The 20,993-nt window shown below is 48.1% G+C and overlaps 1 protein-coding gene across 1 annotated transcript in view; it reads right to left on the bottom strand.

Annotated features, from left to right (window-relative positions):
* Nucleotides 1-20,747, bottom strand: part of LOC138265210 (probable cation-transporting ATPase 13A4) — a 389,906-nt gene extending 369,159 nt beyond the window's left edge. Inside the window, 1 exon segment of the mRNA XM_069212761.1 lies at nt 20,656-20,747. Coding sequence (XP_069068862.1) covers nt 20,656-20,718 — 63 coding nt within the window. The 5' untranslated portion in view covers nt 20,719-20,747.
* Between the last annotated feature and the right edge of the window lie 246 nt (nt 20,748-20,993).

The raw sequence follows: 20,993 nt of genomic DNA, 5'->3' as shown, positions 1-20,993 counted from the left end.
TCATGCAGATTTATGAAGCAGCTCCAAAGCTACTAGCAAATGACCCCTTTATGGCTTTCCCTGTCCGGTGCCCCCTCCCACTTATTTCAATGTAACTCACAATTCTGAGTAAGCTCAACTTGCTGTCGGCCACATTTTGGGCTTGATTCACAAAGGTTAGTTGCCAGCCTTAAAGTTGTGAGTGTGATGTGCCCGAAGAGTACGCAGGGGTCCACCTTGAGTGTGGAGACTGCACCCCGAGTGCAGACACCGTGCCCCACCGGCAGAGACCACACTTGTAACGTTAATAACCCCAAGTTACCTTTGTGAGTTGGGCCTTTTGTTCTGATCTGTTAAACTGTGCCAAAGGTATTAGATTTTGATCCCATTATTGAACTTTGTTTCCCCTTCTCAGAGTTGCATGAAGCCTGTGATGCATGCACTTGGTTAAAATTCAAACACCCTGCACAATTTCCAGGAGTTTCATTAAATACATTAAAGGTATTAGTACCTAGACATATTCATAGGCCCCTCTTTTTATCTTAGCACCAACTTTTAAGGATCTGCAGAAAACTTGACATATCAATAGAAAACTAAACATGCTAAAGTCTCAGGTAGATTCCTTAAAGCCTTGCACAGATATTATCAAATGAACAGTTTTCACAAATCCACTTAGCTCTGCACCCCATGACAGAGCTGCACAAGCTGAAAAATACAAAGCCCAGATTTATTAAGGACTTGTGCTGTTAGGCTCTCTCCTGTACACAACCCAGTGCATAAACTCTCCTTGCTGCCCTGCTTTGTTTGAACTGTTAGTAAATATGCACCAAGGAGTAAGCCAAGCCTTTTACAAAGGTTGTGCAAACATGCCCAAAGGCACTAAGCTTAAAAGTAAATCAAAGACAGCTTTCTACAGTGTCAATAGCATCTGTACCTGTTAGCTTCCCAATGCCCTGCCAAAATATTCACTTCTGCTTACATGTTTATTCTCCGGAGCTGATTTACATAAAGCCAAGAAAAGCAGAGGCACTTCCCTGAGTAAACTTCTAGTTTCAAATGAATTGTCTCCTAGTTCTATTCAGAGACCTTTGCTGTACTGGAGGATTGAATATCCTATGTGAGGAAAGATGAAAAATACATCTTTCTTTCCTCCTTTTCCTTTAAACTCGTTTCCCTTCTCCAGAGCTGCATGGCATTTGGCCCATCAAACCCTACCCATGTTTGACAGCAGCATGTGAAGTTTTGTGCAGATTTGTCAAATGGTGCAAAAGTTATCATCAATCAAAAAATACATTTTCAATGTAATATACATTACTAAAAATGCCACTGTGAAAGTAAAGTGATGGCTCGAACCCCCCAAAATACTGTAGCTTCGATATTACAGAAATCTGGAGAAATTCTTTAAAAGGTACAGTTATGGTAAAATTACATTTTAAATAATCTCAGAAATACACTGAAAAGGAGTGAACCCTGTAAGTGCCACGGTGTTTGCCACACATCAGTACCACAGCTTTCGTTATAATAATCAGCATGACGTTTAATTAAAGACATCTACGCATTACGGGGCCTCATTTACATGGAAATAGCGCAGTGTGGTGCTGCAAGCCCGCTTGCTGCGCTGCGTCACTTTGAAAGTGCTGTGCATCGCATTCACAGAAATACAACGCATCCCCGTACTTTCCTTGGCACTGGTGCACAACCTGCTGCCTGGGGTCAACGCAGGCACCATTGCACCATGGTGCAAGGGGCCTGCATTGCAGGGACGGTTGTTTATGTGCACAAAGGGACACTTTCCTGCACATAAATAATCATTAATGGCATTTTCCTCTTTCTATGTGTACTGCAGAATGCAGCACATAGAGAGAGAGGAAAAAAATGTGAGAAATATTATTTCTCCCAATTGCACCACATTAGGGCCACTCCTAAGTTGGCACAGGAATCGTGCATATTCCCAGCCTTGTAAATCTGGGAATGCATCAGATACCGTCAGATTCCGTGGGTGTTGCGTGGGAATACCCATGGAACGCCCCTTTCATGCAGAGTTATATGTGAAAGGGGCTCATATTTGCAAGGCCATTAAAAGCCGTGCAAGGTGGCGTTGCGTGGCCTTGTAATTATGGGCCGGCACACTGCCCCACAGGAGCGTAAAAAACAATGGCATGCCGTTGGTGCAGTGTGCCGCCAGGGCCTTGTAAATGAGGTCCCTGGTCTCTTTGTACACCCATACAAACTGTGGGCTTGATTTAGACTTTGGCATATGGGATACTCTGTCACAAATGTGACATATATCCCGTGCACCGTAATACAAGTATTTTATATCCTATGATACTTCTAATACGGCTTTTGTGATGGAGTATCCCATACCCCAAAGTCTGCTTATGGCTCTGTTTTTATTCAATACCTTCATGGATACATATTTGTGTAACTCCTGCAGCTTGAAGAGATACTGAAATGTGGAGATATTTTAATTTGTTTGACAAATTGGCTTAACCTTTTGTTGCCGTTCACAAATGAACACACATAAATTTCAGACCGTCAATGAATGAAATGTTGCACTAAAGTTCTGGAGTCTAGTAATACCAAAAATGTGTGGGTGCTCCTAGGCAATATAGGGCCTGATTACGACTTCAGCGGTGGGGATGACTCCGTCCCAATGTGACTGATATCCCACCCTCCGAATTACAAGTCCATTATACTCTATGGAACTGGTAATACGGCCGGTGGGGTATCCGTCACATTTGGGACAGAGTAATCCTGTCCTCGGAATTGGTAATCAGGCCCATAGTCTGCACAATTAACTGTGTTTTATTAGTACAGATCGTGATATTTTGCACAACTACTGCTCAGGGTGCACTGCTCTTCGCCTGACAAATATAAACCTCAGAAGTATATGGAAAGTATAATTCGATGCGACTTAAGAAATCTATTGGTGGAATCCTTGCCCTGGTTGGCTGGCCGGTACCACACAATGCACGTGATGTCTGCAGATTGTTAGCACACTTTTTTTCAAAACAGTAATTCCCTGATGTGTTCCTCATTCAAAAACATAACCTAGCCAAGACTTAATCCTCGACTGTGTTCCTCTGTGCCTCCAGAGCATGAGAGTGCTGGAAATGTATACACTTCCCATGAGTTCAGGGTGACACAATGATAAATTGAATATAGTCCTTTCCGGAAATTTGAAATGCATTTGCAAGCCATATATTTTTAACTTGTACACATCCCAAGGTTTCTTTTGCTGGGCTCCAGGTCTCCATCATCCTTGATGGCTGCCCAGGAGATAGAGCTGAACCTGAGGATTCAGATTTTTAACACTTTCCAAAGTATAATAGTTTTCTTCAATGGTTCTCAGACAGAAACACTTCTACCCCTAATTTTGACCCATATCTGTGTCCTCCTATGTCTTCTGACTGTGTGGTAATGAGGCATGGGTGGCTTTTCTATGCTTCTGAGCAGATAGCCATCCTCTAGATAATTATTTCTTTTTTAATGAAGGGGTTTCACTGGAAATGTCTGCAGTGTTTGGGTGAAAGTTTCTCCGGCACCAAAAGGAACCTACCATCAGCAGATGTTTCTGAAAAACACTACCTCATGTGTCGAGAAGAGGATCAACTCCTCGGACACGCCTACAGAGCCGTCCACGACAGAGGACCCAGCTACCTCAACCACTGCATCACCTGGTACTCCCCCTCCAGATCTCTCCGCTCATCCCAGCAGTCGCTCACCAATGTAACCTGCATAAAGAAGTCCTTGGCTGGAGGAAGGTCCTTCTGATACCTGGCAGCAAAAGGTTGGAACACCTTACCTCCTCACCTCAGACAGTCGTCATCCTTGCCTCAGTTCAGGAAGGACCTCAAGACCTGGGTCTTCAACTGATCTCTGAGAACACACCCCTCAGCGCCTTGAGACCCTCTGGGTGAGTAGTGCACTTTAAAAGTGCATGATTGATGATGATTGGGTAGGACCATTACATGGGACATAAATAGACCAAACTTGTGTCTGTGCAAGGACCACAATGCCATTATGTTCACTTTACACTGTCACATATTTGGCGTGTTCCTGTCAGTTACAATAGGCCTGCACACACGCCAGGAAATGCTTTCATTGGTAGATGTGTGGGAATACCGCACGGTCAGAGTTTTGCTGTTCCCTACACATTCTGGACTCTTCTGTCACAGAAATATGAGAACATCCTTTTTTTACAAACCTATGTTAGACCGTGCAGGAATTCTGGGTAAGGAAAACTGGTGACACCCTTGCATGTCACACCAGCTAGGACTCCGCCAGGTGTCTAGTGCTCATGTATGTCTGCTAACGGTAGTTTCCTAAGATGTGGGATGACCCTAGGCCCAGAAGTGTGTTTCTGTGTTTCAGTAATAAGCCAGACCTGTTTCGTTTATTCTTATGCTAAATTAAATCCAAACAGCACCTGGAATCTATCTAGGGCACAGATGAGTGTGGTGGCTGTGCCCCAGGAGGAAGCCAGTAGTAATTTGGATTTATTCTGAGCCTAAAATACAAATGGCATCAGGGAACAGAGCTGAGTGTGTTTCTGCACCCAAGAGGAACCTGGTATGGTTTGGTTTTTATGAAGCTAGAACTACATTGAAAAAGCATTAAGGCTCCTCACTGGGGCACAGAGCTTTGTGTATCTGCACCCCACAGAGAGGAGCAATGGGTGCCGGGGCTACTCACTCGGGCAAGCAGAGCTGTATGTGTCTACAAACCTGAGGCTACACAATAACCCAAACAGCTTGGGCCCTTTGCTGGTTTGTGGACCTGTATGTATCTATGCCCTCCAAAGCCAGGAACCAGGCACTGCTAGGAATGTTTGTGAGAGAAAGAAAAAAATCAAACAACATCCAAGTTCTTGCTGGCAGGCAGGCCTCTGTGTGTCCGGACCCCAGAGAGGAGCCACGTGCTGCCTAAACTTTTACTTAGGGTGCTGTTTGGACTTTGGCTGAGACTAAGAAACAATCCTAATAGCATTGCGGCTCTTTGGTGACACCCCTTCCTGTGTGTCTGTGCCCAGAGAGGAGCCGGAGGCTGTTTGTGTTTATTCTGAGATCAAGAAAATATCCAAACAGCTTCCAGGCTCCTCATCAGTGTGCACACATGTGTCTGTATCCCAGCCGGGGAGGCCTTAGAGTGGTGCAAACTGTGGGGCCGCACTGGGCGCTGACCTAGGCTGGGGGGGATGCACTGACCTCCAGGCGGGGGGGGCACTGACCCCTGGGTGGGGGACACTGACCTCCAGGTGGGGGGAGGCACTGACCTCCAGGTGGAGGGAGGCACTGGCCTCCATGTTTCGGGAGGGCTGTGTTTAGCAGTAACTTATGATTTGAAAGCCCCTGCTGCAGAGTGCTTTGTGAGACCAGGTTTGAGGCAGCAATATGATGTCCAGATAACTCTTGTGATTAATGTTCCTTTTAGAGAGATAGAGATCAGAGTTTTGCCTGGTGGCAGTGTTGACTCGCCATAAAGTAGCACAGAGGGTTAATATGCGTGCTGCAAAGAACGGATCTGTGTTTTATGTGGATAGCTGAGTGGAATAATAAAGCCAGTCTTTACCAGCGCTTTGAAACAAATGAAATGTATGTGAGAGACGGGCTATTGAGAGATGAGGGGCACTCTTGCCGGGTGATCCGAGGAAGAGGTCCTGGGGGAGCATAATAGCAGAGGAACGTCGCCCCCTGCTCCGGCAGGTAGTAAGGTAGCGTCGGGCAAGTACGTTTAAAAAAATATATTTTTAACTCCCCTACCAACAATCCTCCAGCCCACCCCTCACCTTCACCCCACTCGTCCCGCCACCCATGATTGGCGGCAGCTGCTCCTGGGGGCACCAAAAAAGATTGTGCACCAGGTGGCAACAATGCTAAATCCCAGCAATTAACTAGGCACTTTTGGGATTTTTTCTGAGGGCCAGGAACAAATCCAAACATCATCTGGGCTACTCGCTGGGCAGAAGGTGTTTGTTCCTGTACAACCGAAAGGAGCATCTGGCAAGAGAAACAGCCTTTACAAAACAATTTTTACTTCGCAGGGTCTTCACCACGCATTTATTATTGTGCACGTGTTTGTAGGAAAGTACCATCTTGCCTGGCATGTTACCCCCATTTTTCACTGTATATATGTTGTTTTAGTTGTATGTGTCACTGGGACCCTGTCAGCCAGGGCCCCAGTGCTCATAAGTGTGCCTGAATGTGTTACCTGTGTAGTGACTAACTGTTTCACTGAGGCTCTGCTAATCAGAACCTCAGTGGTTATGCTCTCTCATTTCTTTCATATTGTCACTAACAGGCTAGTGACCAATTTTACCAATTTACATTGGCTTACTGGAACACCCTTATAATTCCCTAGTATATGGTACTGAGGTACCCAGGGTATTGGGGTTCCAGGAGATCCCTATGGGCTGCAGCCTTTCTTTTGCCACCCATAGGGAGCTCTGACAATTCTTACACAGGCCTGCCACTGCAGCCTGAGTGAAATAACGTCCACGTTATTTCACAGCCATTTTACACTGCACTTAAGTAACTTATAAGTCACCTATATGTCTAACCTTTACCTGGTAAAGGTTAGGTGCAAAGTTACTTAGTGTGAGGGCACCCTGGCACTAGCCAAGGTGCCCCCACATTGTTCAGGGCCAATTCCCCGGACTTTGTGAGTGCGGGGACACCATTACATGTGTGCACTACATATAGGTCACTACCTATATGTAGTTTCACAATGGTAACTCCGAATATGGCCATATAACATGTCTATGATCAAGGAATTGCCCCCTCTATGCCATCCTGGCATAGTTGGCACAATCCCATGATCCCAGTGGTCTGTAGCACAGACCCTGGTACTGCCAAACTGCCTTTTCAGGGGTTTCACTGCAGCTGCTGCTGCTGCCAACCCCTCAGACAGGCTTCTGCCCTCCTGGGGTCCAGCCAGGCCTGGCCCAGGATGGCAGAACAAAGGACTTCCTCTGAGAGAGGGTGTTACACCCTCTCCCTTTGGAAAATGGTGTGAAGGCAGAGGAGGAGTAGCCTCCCCCAGCCTCTGGAAATGCTTTCATGGGCACATTTGGTGCCCATTTCTGCATAAGCCAGTCTACACCGGTTCAGGAACCCCTTAGCCCTGCTCTGGCGCGAAACTGGACTAAGGAAAGGGGAGTGATCACTCCCCTGACCTGTACCTCCCCTGGGAGGTGCCCAGAGCTCCTCCAGTGTGCTCCAGACCTCTGCCATCTTGGAAACAGAGGTGCTGCTGGCACACTGGACTGCTCTGAGTGGCCAGTGCCATCAGGTGACGTCAGAGACTCCTTCTGATAGGCTCCTTCAGGTGTTGCTAGCCTATCCTCTCTCCTAGGTAGCCAAACCCTCTTTTCTGGCTATTTAGGGTCTCTGTCTCTTGGGATTCCTTAGATAACGAATGCAAGAGCTCATCCGAGTTCCTCTGCATCTCTCTCTTCACATTCTGCCAAGGAATCGACTGCTGACTGCGCTGGAAGCCTGCAAAACTGCAACATAATAGCAAAGACGACTACTGCAACTCTGTAATGCTGATCCTGCCGCCTTCTCGACTGTTTTCCTGGTGGTGCATGCTGTGGGGGTAGTCTGCCTCCTCTCTGCACTAAAAGCTCCGAAGAAATCTCCCGTGGGTCGACGGAATTCTCCCCCTGCAACCTCAGGCACCAAAGAACTGCATCACCGGTACCTTGGGTCTCCTCTCAGCACAACGAGCGAGGTCCCCTGAATCCAGAAACTCTGTCCAAGTGACTCCCACAGTCCAGTGACTCTTCAGTCCAAGTTTGGTGGAGGTAAGTCCTTGCCTCCCCACGCCAGACTGCATTTCTGGGAACCGCGACTTTTGCAGCTACTCCAGCCTCCGTGCACTTCCGGCGGAAATCCTTTGTGCACAGTCCAGCCTGGGTCCACGGCACTCTAACCTGCATTGCACGCCCTCCTAAGTTGTCCTCCGGCGACGTGGGACTCCTTTGTGCGACTTCGGGTGAGCACCATTTCACGCATCCTTGTAGTGCCTGTTTCTGGCACTTCTGCAGGTGCTGCCTGCTGCTGAGAGGGCTCCTTGTCTTACTTGACGCCCATTCTGTCCCCAGACGCAATTGCCGACATCCTGGTCCCTCCTGGGCCACAGCAGCACCCAAAAACCCTAACCGCATGATTTGCAGCTAGCAAGGCTTGTTGGCGGTCTTTCTTCAGGAAAATACTTCTGCACGACTCTCCACAGCGTGGGGGATCCGTCCTCCAAAGGGGAAGTTCCTAGCCCTTGTCGTTCCTGCAGAATCTCCAGCTTCTACTGTCCAGTAGCAGCTTCTTTGCACCCACAGCTGGCATTTCCTGGGCATCTGCCCATCTCCGACTTGCTTGTGACTTTTGGACTTGGTCCCCTTGTTCCACAGGTACCCTCGACTGGAAATCCATCGTTGTTGCATTGCTGGTTTGTGTCTTTCCTGCAGAATTCCCCTATCACGACTTCTATGTCCTTTCGGGAACTTTAGTGCACTTTGCACTCACTTTTCAGGGTCTTGGGGTGGGCTATTTTTCTAACCCTTACTATTTTCTAATAGTCCCAGCGACCCTCTACAAGGTCACATAGGTTTGGGGTCCATTCGTGGTTCGCATTCCACTTTTGGAGGATATGGTTTGTGTTGCCCCTATCCCTATGTGTCTCCATTGCATCCTATTGTAACTATACATTGTTTGCACTGGTTTCTAATACTATTACTGTATATTTTTGGTATTGTGTACATATATCTTGTGTATATTTGCTATCCTCATACTGAGGGTACTCACTGAGATACTTTTGGCATATTGTCATAAAAATAAAGTACCTTTATTTTTAGTATAACTGTGTATTGTGTTTTCTTATGATATTGTGCATATGACACTAGTGGTACTGTAGGAGCTTCACTTGTCTCCTAGTTCAGCCTAAGCTGCTCTGCTAAGCTACCATTATCTATCAGCCTATGCTGCTAGACACCCTAAACACTAATAAGGGATAACTGGGCCTGGTGCAAGGTGTAAGTACCCCTAGGTACTCACTACAAGCCAGTCCAGCCTCCTACATTGGTTGTGCAGCGGTGGGATAAGTGCTTTGAGACTACTTACCACTCTTGTCATTGTACTTTTCATAAGAGAAAAATATACAAAACAAGTTCAGTGTGTGTACACATAACTAAAAAGTTTTGCATTTCCTCTTTTCACTCTTTTCTAAGTGCTGAAAAGTACTTCTAACTTTCTAAAAGTTCTAAAAAGTTTTAAAAGTTTTTTTTTTTTGTCTTTCTAAAAGCTCTGACAAACTTTTTATCCTTTTTCTATCACTTTAACTCTTTCTAAAATGTCTGGCACAGGCCAAAATGTTGATCTGTCCAAACTTGCCTATGACCACTTTAGCTGGAAAGGAGCAAGGAGTCTCTGTGTAGAAAGAGGTTTGAGTGTAGGGAAGAATCCTTCCTTGGAATTATTGCTTAACATGCTTAGAGAACAAGATAAGGCCAAAAGGGCCCCATCTGTTGAAAAAGTAGCTAATGGTTCCCAATCTGATCCAGGGACACCCCTAGGAAAAGATTCAGGAAAGAAACTTCAGAGCCTGCCCATTACTAGACAGTCTAGCATAGTTAGTACTGATGTTGAGTCACACCATACAGATAGTGTTGTCTCACATCATAGCAAGAGCATTCATTCTCACCACAGTAGAAGTGATGTTTCTGTTAACCAAGCTGTTAGGGTGCCTTCTGTAAGGGACAGGTTTCCTTCTGTCCATTCTCACCATACTTCTGTTTCAAGACATGTCCCTCCCACCCACCCTGATGACAGATTGTTAGAAAGGGAACTCATTAGATTGAGAGTGGAACAAACCAGACTGAAGCTCAAAAAGCAACAGCTGGATTTGGATAGACAGACTTTAGAAGTAGAGAAGGAGAGACAGAAACTGGGTTTAGAAACCCATGGTGGCAGCAGCAGTATTCCCCATAGTCATCCTGCAAAAGAGCATGATTCCAGGAATCTGCACAAGATAGTTCCCCCTTATAAGGAGGGGGATGACATTAACAAGTGGTTTGCTGCACTTGAGAGGGCCTGTGCTGTACAGGATGTCCCTCAAAGGCAGTGGGCTGCTATTGTATGGCTATCATTTAGTGGAAAAGGTAGGGATAGGCTCCTTACTGTGAAAGAAAGTGAAGCCAATGATTACAAAGTTCTTAAGAATGCACTCCTGGATGGTTATGGCTTAACCACTGAACAATACAGGCTAAAGTTCAGAGAGACCAAAAAGGAGTCTTCACAAGACTGGGTTGATTTCATTGACCATTCAGTGAAGGCCTTGGAGAGTTGGTTACATGGCAGTAAAGTTACTGATTATGACAGCCTGTATAACTTGATCCTGAGAGAGCATATTCTTAATAATTGTGTGTCTGATTTGTTGCACCAGTACTTGGTGGACTCTGATCTGACCTCTCCCCAAGAATTGGGAAAGAAGGCAGACAAATGGGTCAGAACAAGGGTGAACAGAAAAGTTCATAAAGGGGGTGACAAAGATGGCAACAAGAAAAAGGATGGTAAGTCTTCTGACAAGGGTGGGGACAAATCTAAAAATGAGTCTTCATCAGGCCCACAAAAACACTCTAGTGGGGGTGGTGGGCCAAATCCTCTTCTAATCAAAACAAGGAAAAGAAACCATGGTGCTATTTATGTAAAATAAAAGGCCATTGGATAACTGATCCCAGTTGTCCAATGAAAAGCACCAAGCCTCCTACCAACACAACCCCTACTGCTACACCTAGTGTCCCTACTAATAGCAGTGGTGGTGGGAGCAAACCTACTAATAGCCAATCCAAGGGAGTAGCTGGGCTCACTTTTGGTAACTTAGTTGGGGTTGGTCTGATTAGGGAGACCACAGAGGCTGTGTTAGTCTCTGAGGGGGCTATTGATTTAGCCACCTTGGTTGCTTGTCCCCTTAACATGGATAAGTACAAGCAGCTGCCCCTAATAAATGGTGTTGCGGTTCAGGCCTACAGGGACACAGGTGCCAGTGTCACAATGGTGATAGAGAAACTGGTACACCCTGAACAACACCTACTTGGTCACCAGTACCAAGTAACCGATGCTCACAACAACACACTTAGCCACCCCATGGCTGTTGTAAATCTCAACTGGGGGGGGTTACTGGTCCAAAGAAAGTTGTGGTAGCCTCAGATTTACCTGTAGACTGTCTACTAGGAAATGATTTGGAGACATCAGCTTGGTCAGATGTGGAGTTGGAGGCCCATGCAGCAATGCTGGGCATCCCAGGGCATATTTTTGCTTTAACCAGGGCTCAGGCCAAAAAGCAAAAAGGACAGGGTGACTTGGATCCTGGAACAATGGATCAAGTGCTCCCTAAAGCTAGGGCTAGTAGAAGTAAAGCACTTCCTACTATCCCTCCCTCTACAGTGGATTCTACTTCTGAGGAAGAAGAATTTCCACCCTGTGCAGAACCTACACCAGAGGAGCTGGAAGCAGACACTGCTGAGCTTTTGGGTGAAGGGGGGCCTGCCAGGTAGGAGCTGAGTGTGGCACAGCAAACCTGTCCCGCACTAGAGGGTCTAAGACAGCAAGCTGTCAAACAGGCTAATGGGGATGTCAGTGACTCTCACAGAGTTTACTGGGAGGACAACCTCTTGTACACTGAAGCAAGGGATCCTAAGCCTGAAACTGCCAGGAGGTTAGTGATTCCTCAGGAGTACAGAAAGTTCCTCCTAACTCTAGCCCATGACATTCCCCTAGCTGGACATCTGGGACAAATGAAAACCTGGGACAGACTTGTTCCCTTGTTTCATTGGCCTAGGATGTCTGAGGAAACAAAGGAATTTTGTAAGTCCTGTGAAACCTGTCAAGCCAGTGTCAAGACAGGTGGCACTCCAAAGGCACCCCTTATTCTACTGCCTGTGGTTGGGGTTCCCTTTGAAAGGGTAGGGGTTGACATAGTTGGCCCCGTTGACCCTCCTACAGCTTCAGGCAATAGGTTAATCTTGGTCGTAGTGGACCATGCCACAAGATATCCTGAAGCTATTCCTTTAAGGACCACTACAGCACCTGCAGTGGCAAAGGCCCTCCTGGGAATATTTTCCAGGGTGGGCTTCCCAAAGGAAGTAGTATCAGACAGGGGAAGCAATTTCATGTCTGCTTACTTAAAGGCCATGTGGAAGGAGTGTGGTATGACTTACAAGTTCACTACACCCTATCATCCACAAACAAATGGACTGGTGGAGAGATTTAACAAAACTCTCAATGGCATGATTATGGGTCTCCCTGAAAAACTCCGCAGGAGATGGGATATCCTGTTACCATGCCTCCTTTTTGCCTACAGGGAGGTACCCCAGAAAGGAGTGGGCTTCAGCCCCTTTGAACTCCTCTTTGGACACCCTGTTAGGGGTCCACTAACACTTGTCAAGGAGGGTTGGGAACAACCTTTAAAAGCACCAAAGCAAGATATTGTGGATTATGTACTTGGCCTCAGATCAAGGAAGGCTGAGTATATGAAAAAGGCCAGTAAAAACCTTCAGGCCAGCCAAGAGCTCCAAAAGCAATGGCATGACCAGAAGGCTGTTTTGGTTCAGTACAAACCAGGGCAGAAAGTGTGGGTCTTGGAGCCTGTGGCCCCAAGAGCACTCCAAGATAAATGGAGTGGACCCCACACAATTGTTGAGAAAAAGGGTGAATTCACCTATTTAGTTGACTTAGGCACTGCCAGGAGTCCCCTTAGGGTGCTCCATGTCAATCGCCTGAAACCCTACTATGACAGGGCTGATCTCACCCTGCTCATGGCAACTGATGAGGGACAGGAAGAAGACAGTGATCCTCTACCTGATCTCTTTTCTTCCACAGAGCAAGATGCTCTAGTGGAAGGTGTAGTTTTGGCTGATTGTCTTACTGCTGAGCAGAAAGACCATTGCATAAATCTCCTGGGTCAGTTTTCTGAACTCTTCTCTACTGTGCCAGGTACCACTTCTTGGTGTGAGCACACTATAGATACTGGAGACAGCTTGCCTGTCAAAAATAAAATCTATAGGCAGCCTGACCATGTCAGAGACTGCATAAAACAAGAGGTGCAGAAAATGTTAGAACTGGGAGTGATTGAGCACACTGAAAGTCCATGGGCTTCTCCTGTGGTACTTGTACCAAAACCTCATTCCAAAGATGGAAAGAAAGAAATGCGGTTTTGTGTTGACTACAGAGGTCTCAACCAGGTAACCAAAACTGATGCTCACCCTATACCCAGGGCAGATGAGCTCATAGATACACTGGCATCTGCCAAGTATCTAAGCACTTTTGATTTGACTGCAGGGTATTGGCAGATCAAATTATCAGAAGATGCTAAACCTAAAACTGCATTTTCAACCATTGGAGGCCACTACCAATTTACAGTAATGCCTTTTGGATTGAAAAATGCACCTGCCACTTTTCAGAGGTTGGTGAACACAGTCCTGCAAGGGCTGGAAGCTTTTAGTGCAGCATATTTGGACGATATAGCTGTCTTTAGCTCCAGCTGGGATGATCACCTGGTCCACCTATGGAAAGTTTTAGAGGCCCTGCAACAGGCAGGCCTCACTATCAAGGCTTCAAAGTGCCAGATAGGGCAGGGTAAGGTGGTTTATCTGGGACACCTTGTTGGTGGGGAACAGATTGCACCACTTCAGGGGAAAATCCAAACTATTATAGATTGGGTTCCCCCTACTACTCAGACTCAGGTGAGAGCCTTCCTAGGCCTCACTGGGTATTACAGGAGGTTCATTAAGAACTGTGGCTCCATTGCAGCCCCTCTTAATGGCCTCACATCCAAGAAAATGCCTAAAAAGGTATTATGGACAGCAAACTGTCAGAAAGCTTTTGAGGGGCTGAAGCAGGCCATGTGCTCTGCACCTGTCCTGAAAAGCCCTTGTTACTCTAAAAAATTCTATGTCCAAACTGATGCATCTGAATTAGGAGTAGGGGCAGTCCTATCACAACTTCATTCTGAGGGCCAGGATCAACCTGTTGCTTTTATTAGTAGAAGGTTGACCCCTAGAGAAAAGCGTTGGTCTGCCATTGAGAGGGAGGCCTTTGCTGTGGTCTGGGCACTGAAGAAGCTGAGGCCATACCTGTTTGGCACTCACTTCATTGTTCAGACAGACCACAAACCTCTACTTTGGCTAAAACAAATGAAAGGTGAAAATCCTAAATTATTGAGGTGGTCCATATCCCTACAGGGAATGGACTATACAGTGAAACATAGACCTGGGAGTAGCCACTCCAATGCAGATGGCCTCTCCAGATATTTCCACTTAGACAATGAAGACTCATCAGGTCATGGCTAGTCTTATTGTCCTTCGTTTGGGGGGGGGTTGTGTAGGAAAGTACCATCTTGCCTAGCATGTTACCCCCATTTTTCACTGTATATATGCTGTTTTAGTTGTATGTGTCACTGGGACCCTGTCAGCCAGGACCCCAGTGCTCATAAGTGTGCCTGAATGTGTTACCTGTGTAGTGACTAACTGTCTCACTGAGGCTCTGCTAATCAGAACCTCAGTGGTTATGTTCTCTCATTTCTTTCAAATTGTCACTAACAGGCTAGTGACCAATTTTACCAATTTACATTGGCTTACTGGAACACCCTTATAATTCCCTAGTATATGGTACTGAGGTACCCAGGGTATTGGGGTTCCAGGAGATCCCTATGGGCTGCAGCATTTCTTTTGCCACCCATAGGGAGCTCTGACAATTCTTACACAGGCCTGCCACTGCAGCCTGAGTGAAATAACGTCCACGTTATTTCACAGCCATTTTACACTGCACTTAAGTAACTTATAAGTCACCTATATTTCTAACCTTTACCTGGTAAAGGTTAGGTGCAAAGTTACTTAGTGTGAGTGCACCCTGGCACTAGCCAAGGTGCCCCCACATTGTTCAGGGCCAATTCCCCGGACTTTGTGAGTGCGGGACACCATTACACGCGTGCACTACATATACAGTAGGTCACTACCTATATGTAGCTTCACAATGGTAACTCCGAATATGGCCATGTAACATGTCTATGATCATGGAATTGCCCCCTCTATGCCATCCTGGCATAGTTGGCACAATCCCATGATCCCAGTGGTCTGTAGCACAGACCCTGGTACTGCCAAACTGCCTTTTCAGGGGTTTCACTGCAGCTGCTGCTGCTGCCAACCCCTCAGACAGGCTTCTGCCCTCCTGGGGTCCAGCCAGGCCTGGCCCAGGATGGCAGAACAAAGGACTTCCTCTGAGAGAGGGTGTTACACCCTCTCCCTTTGGAAAATGGTGTGAATGCAGGGGAGGAGTAGCCTCCCCCAGCCTCTGGAAATGCTTTCATGGGCACATTTGGTGCCCATTTCTGCATAAGCCAGTCTACACCGGTTCAGGGACCCCTTAGCCCTGCTCTGGCGCGAAACTGGACAAAGGAAAGGGGAGTGATCACTCCCTTGACCTGTACCTCCCCTGGGAGGTGCCCAGAGCTCCTCCAGTGTGCTCCAGACCTCTGCCATCTTGGAAACAGAGGTGCTGCTGGCACACTGGACTGCCCTGAGTGGCCAGTGCCATCAGGTGACGTCAGAGACTCCTTCTGATAGGCTCCTTCAGGTGTTGCTAGCCTATCCTCTCTCCTAGGTAGCCAAACCCTCTTTTCTGGCTATTTAGGGTCTCTGTCTCTTGGGATTCCTTAGATAACGAATGCAAGAGCTCATCCGAGTTCCTCTGCATCTCTCTCTTCACCTTCTGCCAAGGAATCGACTGCTGACCGCGCTGGAAGCCTGCAAAACTGCAACATAGTGGCAAAGACGACTACTGCAACTCTGTAACGCTGATCCTGCCGCCTTCTCGACTGTTTTCCTGGCGGTGCATGCTGTGGGGGTAGTCTGCCTCCTCTCTGCACTAGAAGCTCTGAAGAAATCTCCAGTGGGTCGACGGAATCTTCCCCCTGCAACTGCAGGCACCAAAGAACTGCATCACCGGTACCTTGGGTCTCCTCTCAGCACGATGAGCGAGGTCCCCTGAATCCAGCAACTCTGTCCAAGTGACTCCCACAGTCCAGTGACTCTTCAGTCCAAGTTTGGTGGAGGTAAGTCTTTGCCTCCCCACACCAGACTTCATTGCTGGGAACCACGACTTTTGCAGCTACTCCGGCCTCTGTGCACTTCCGGCAGAAATCCTTTGTGCACAGTCCAGCCTGGGTCCACGGCACTCTAACCTGCATTGCGCGACCTCCTAAGTTGTCCTCCGGCGACGTGGGACTCCTTTGTGCGACTTCGGGTGAGCACCCTTTCATGCATCCTTGTAGTGCCTGTTTCTGGCACTTCTGCGGGTGCTGCCTGCTGCTGAGAGGGCTCCTTGTCTTGCTTGACGCCCCCTCTGTCCCCAGACGCAATTGGCGACATCCTGGTCCCTCCTGGGCCACAGCAGCACCCAAAAATCCTAACCGCACGATTTGCAGCTAGCAAGGCTTGTTGGCAGTCTTTCTTCAGGAAAACACTTTTGCACGACTCTCCACAGCGTGGGGGATCTGTCCTCCAAAGGGAAAGTTCCTAGCCCTTGTTGTTCTTGCAGAATCTCCAGCTTCTACTGTCCAGTAGCAGCTTCTTTGCACCCACAGCTGGCATTTCCTGGGCATCTGCCCATCTCCGACTTGCTTGTGACTTTTGGACTTGGTCCCCTTGTTCCACTGGTACCCTCGACTGGAAATCCATTGTTGTTGCATTGCTGGTTTTTGTCTTTCCTGCAGAATTTCCCTATCACGACTTCTATGTCCTTTGGGGAACTTTAGTGCACTTTGCACTCACTTTTCAGGGTCTTGGGGTGGGCTATTTTTCTAACCCTTACTATTTTCTAATAGTCCCAGCGACCCTCTTCAAGGTCACATAGGTTTGGGGTCCATTCGTGGTTCGCATTCCACTTTTGGAGTATATGGTTTGTGTTGCCCCTATCCCTATGTGTCTCCATTGCATCCTATTGTAACTATACATTGTTTGCACTGTTTTCTAATACTATTACTGCATATTTTTGGTATTGTGTACATATATCTTGTGTATATTTGCTATCCTCATACTGAGGGTACTCACTGAGATACTTTTGGCATATTGTCATAAAAATAAAGTACCTTTATTTTTAGTATAACTGTGTATTGTGTTTTCTTATGATATTGTGCATATGACACTAGTGGTACTGTAGGAGCTTCACTCGTCTCCTAGTTCAGCCTAAGCTGCTCTGCTAAGCTACCATTATCTATCAGCCTATGCTGCTAGACACCCTATACACTAATAAGGGATAACTGGGCCTGGTGCAAGGTGTAAGTACCCCTAGGTACTCACTACAAGCCAGTCCAGCCTCCTACAGTGTTTACCATGTACAGGCCTTTACCACACATGCCTGTATCACGCATGTATTATCGTGCACGTGTTTACCATGTACAGGCCTTTATCACACATGCCTTTACCACGCATATATTATCGTGCATGTGTTTACCATGTGCAGGCCTTTATCACCCCGTGCCTTTACCACGTATTTATTATCGTGCACGTGTTTACCATGTACAGGCATTTACCACACATGCCTTTACCGCGCATTTAAGGTAAGTATGGAGGGTTTGGGGACTCATGCCCCCAAAAAATATAAAATAAATATATATATAAATATATATATATATATATATATTTAAGCTTACATTATAAAATCTTTACCGTAGACTAATAGTGTGTGCCAATGTCAGGCAAGGTAAAAGGATATACGTGCTAAAAAATGTGGGGTAAAAATGCATTGTAAAGGCATGCAATGTTTTCACCCGTGTTGTTCCGTCATGCAACCGTATAAAAGAGACAAATCAGCATGTTCTTGACTCAGAAAGGCGAGAGTTTCGCTGAGGCAGGAAGGAGTGGGAGATGAAGGAGCTGTTGCAAACTGGGCCAGGAAGTTGGAATTGGGAGGGCAGGGACAAGGAACAACCCAAAATACTCCCTTTCCACTCTCACCCCTTCAGCCATTCTTCTTGTCGGTGACGTAGCAGAGGCAGTGGGAGGGAGGGCGGGAAGAACCGTGCTGGGCCTCCCGCTCCCCACCCCCTCCTTCTCACCAACCAAGGGGCTTGTGCTTGTGGGCGGGGCTAGGGTAAGCAGCATCGGCCCGCAGCCTCTCCTGCCTCTGGGTTGCCATCAGGCCATGTTTTATCTGCGTCGCCAGTATTTTAATCTCCCGGCCGGGATAAAGTTTAAGAAAATCAACTGAACCTGGTATTTTTCCCTTACCAGTACATATTTAAAACTGTACTGTGTGGCAAAAGCACTTTACATTGTGTTTTTGAGCGGGCCCAATGACTCCTGGCTGATAATTAGAGTACACAAACACAGGAGGACCCTGTTAAAACTGAAAACATTCAGTTTTAAAAAGCACTTACCTTTCTCGCCGGCACCGCACCGCATGACAGCAGCGTTCTGATTGGCCGGTGTGCCCAGAGAGGGCGCTCCGAGGCAGAGTGAAGTCTCTGCCTGCTCTCTCCAACCTGGCAGCCCAGTGCGCATGTGTGTTTGACCGCCCGAGACTGCCGACTAAACATACATGCGCACTGAGGGGTAGTGCTGTGCACCACCCCCCCCGTCCCCATCATAGCCCGTGACCCGCCCCTTTCAGTATATAAAGCAATAATAATGTAGTTTATTATGGTTTTATTGTAAAAGGTTTGCAGCTGTTGCTGCTGGCGGGGGTGGCGCTCCTCCACCACGCAGAGGATCCGCGCCTTGAGTCGAGTCTTTGGGGACTTTGCGGCACCCAGAAAGCATCTGGTGCCAGGAAACCCCATCCCCAGGCCAAGAAAGCAGTCTGCCCACAATGGCGACAAAAAATTAACCAAACTGGGTCCGGGAGGGTACTTGGATGTCAATGACGTGGATGTTACGTGTGAGGGCAAACTACAGACACTCTTTAGGAAGTATATAACGTCAGTACCACAGCCAAGAGGTTACAGTGACGTTATGGTTAGGTTACACCATTTAAAATGCAGTGGAATTCTGCAGGTGTGGTTGGTAAACCTGCTTATGACCTCAAACGTGACATCAATGTCGTCACTGAAGACATTTCATACGACGTCGGCCTATGTCTGGTTGTACAACCCAGACAACGGACGTTTGTGGCAATGTATGTAACATATTTACATTAACACGATTTGGAGATGAAACTTCGTCATGGTGCCTAAATAACGGCCAGTGGGTGAACTGACGGCGGGGGCCGGAGGCCTGATCCCTGTTTCCGTATTAATTACAAACTGAGATCCTGGAAACTCAAATATTCTTGGGGCGCCCTACTTCCATTTGTGTGCAAGATTAGGGGGGTTGAGAGGAGTCTGTCCTTCGCTGTGCTCTGAAAGAACAGGTTTATTGCCCTTCAAGCCAGAGAGCATGAATGAGACCGGTTTGTGGGGGGGAGTTCATTCACATTCCAAGCCTGGGCAGGTTCCTAAACTAACAAGAGATGTGCAGAGTGCGCGGTCCCCGACCCCGAGGGAAACGCGGCCCTGGGGCTGCCCAGCTCACTTGGGATCGATCATTCTGGCTCTTTTAAATCTCAGCTTCACCACTCGACACACGGTCTGATCCTGGGCATGTCGCGTAATCCCCGTACCTTTCCACGTCTAACCTTCACAATACGGGGAGCGCTTAGGAGCAGGCTCAGCACAGTGTCTAAGCGCTTTATGAAAAAAGCCGGATCAATCTGTAGAAATTAATTGTGCCTGGAAGTGTCGCCATGTGAAGTCGAGCTGTGCAGGCCTGCTCAGTGAGATGAGCCGAAGAATGTAAGACCTGCCAAGCAGTGTGAAGGCGTGGGAGCTCAGTGACCCAGGTGAGCACAGGCTGCAATGAGCACTCCTCGGCAGGCAGAGGATGTTAAACCCTCAGCAGACGGCGCAGCACGGAGAGGCAGAGGATGTTCAACCCTCAGCAGAAGGCACAGCACGGAGAGGCAGAGGATGTTCAACCCTCAGCAGAAGGCACAGCACGGAGAGGCAGAGGATGTTAAACCCTCAGCAGAAGGCACAGCACGGAGAGGCAGAGGATGTTCAACCCTCAGCAGAAGGCACAGCAGGGAGAGGCAGAGGATGTTCAACCCTCAGCAGAAGGCACAGCACGGAGAGGCAGAGGATGGTAAACTCTCAGCAGAAGGCACAGCACGGAGAGGCAGATGCCACAGCACGGAAAGGCAGACGCCACAGCACGGAGAGGCAGACTCCACAGCACGGAGAGGCAGACGCCACAGCACGGAAAGGCAGACGCCACAGCACGGAGAGGCAGACGCCACAGCACGGAAAGGCAGACGCCACAGCACGGAGAGGCAGACGCCACAGCACGGAGAGGCAGACGCCACAGCACGGAGAGGCAGACGCCACAGCACGGAAAGGCAGACGCCACAGCACGGAGAGGCAGACGCCACAGCACGGAGAGGCAGACGCCACAGCACGGAGAGGCAGACGCCACAGCACGGAGAGGCAGACGCCACAGCACGGAAAGGCAGACGCCACAGCACGGAGAGGCAGACGCCACAGCACGGAGAGGCAGACGCCACAGCACGGAGAGGCAGACGCCACAGCACGGAAAGGCAGACGCCACAGCACGGAGAGGCAGACGCCACAGCACGGAAAGGCAGAGGCCCTTACCATCTCATTCTCCTCCCCTTGGTTGAGCAGCACATCGCTGCGGGTCTCTGCGCTCTCTTCCATCCCAGGTGTGTGCTGAACTCTCGCCAGTGCCCAAAAGAAGCCGGGATCGGAATTCAGTCCGTCTACCTTGGGGAATTATCTCTTCCTCCTCCCTGCCTCGGCACCGCCTCCCTAATTACCAAGCTGGCACTCCCGGCGTCTCCGAAGACAAAGTCTGTGTGTCTGTGGTCTGAGCCCTGTTTGTGCTGGTGATAAGAGCCCCGTGGGGGACAATGGCAGGGGCCCCCTGTGTGCAGGCAGACAGCGGTCTGTGTGTCCCTTGATATGACCCAAAC

The sequence above is a fragment of the Pleurodeles waltl genome, chromosome 11, assembly GCF_031143425.1.
Source record: "Pleurodeles waltl isolate 20211129_DDA chromosome 11, aPleWal1.hap1.20221129, whole genome shotgun sequence".
Lineage (NCBI taxonomy): Eukaryota > Metazoa > Chordata > Amphibia > Caudata > Salamandridae > Pleurodeles > Pleurodeles waltl.
Note: the sequence above shows the minus strand (reverse complement) of the source record. Positions and strands in the feature narration are given on the sequence as shown.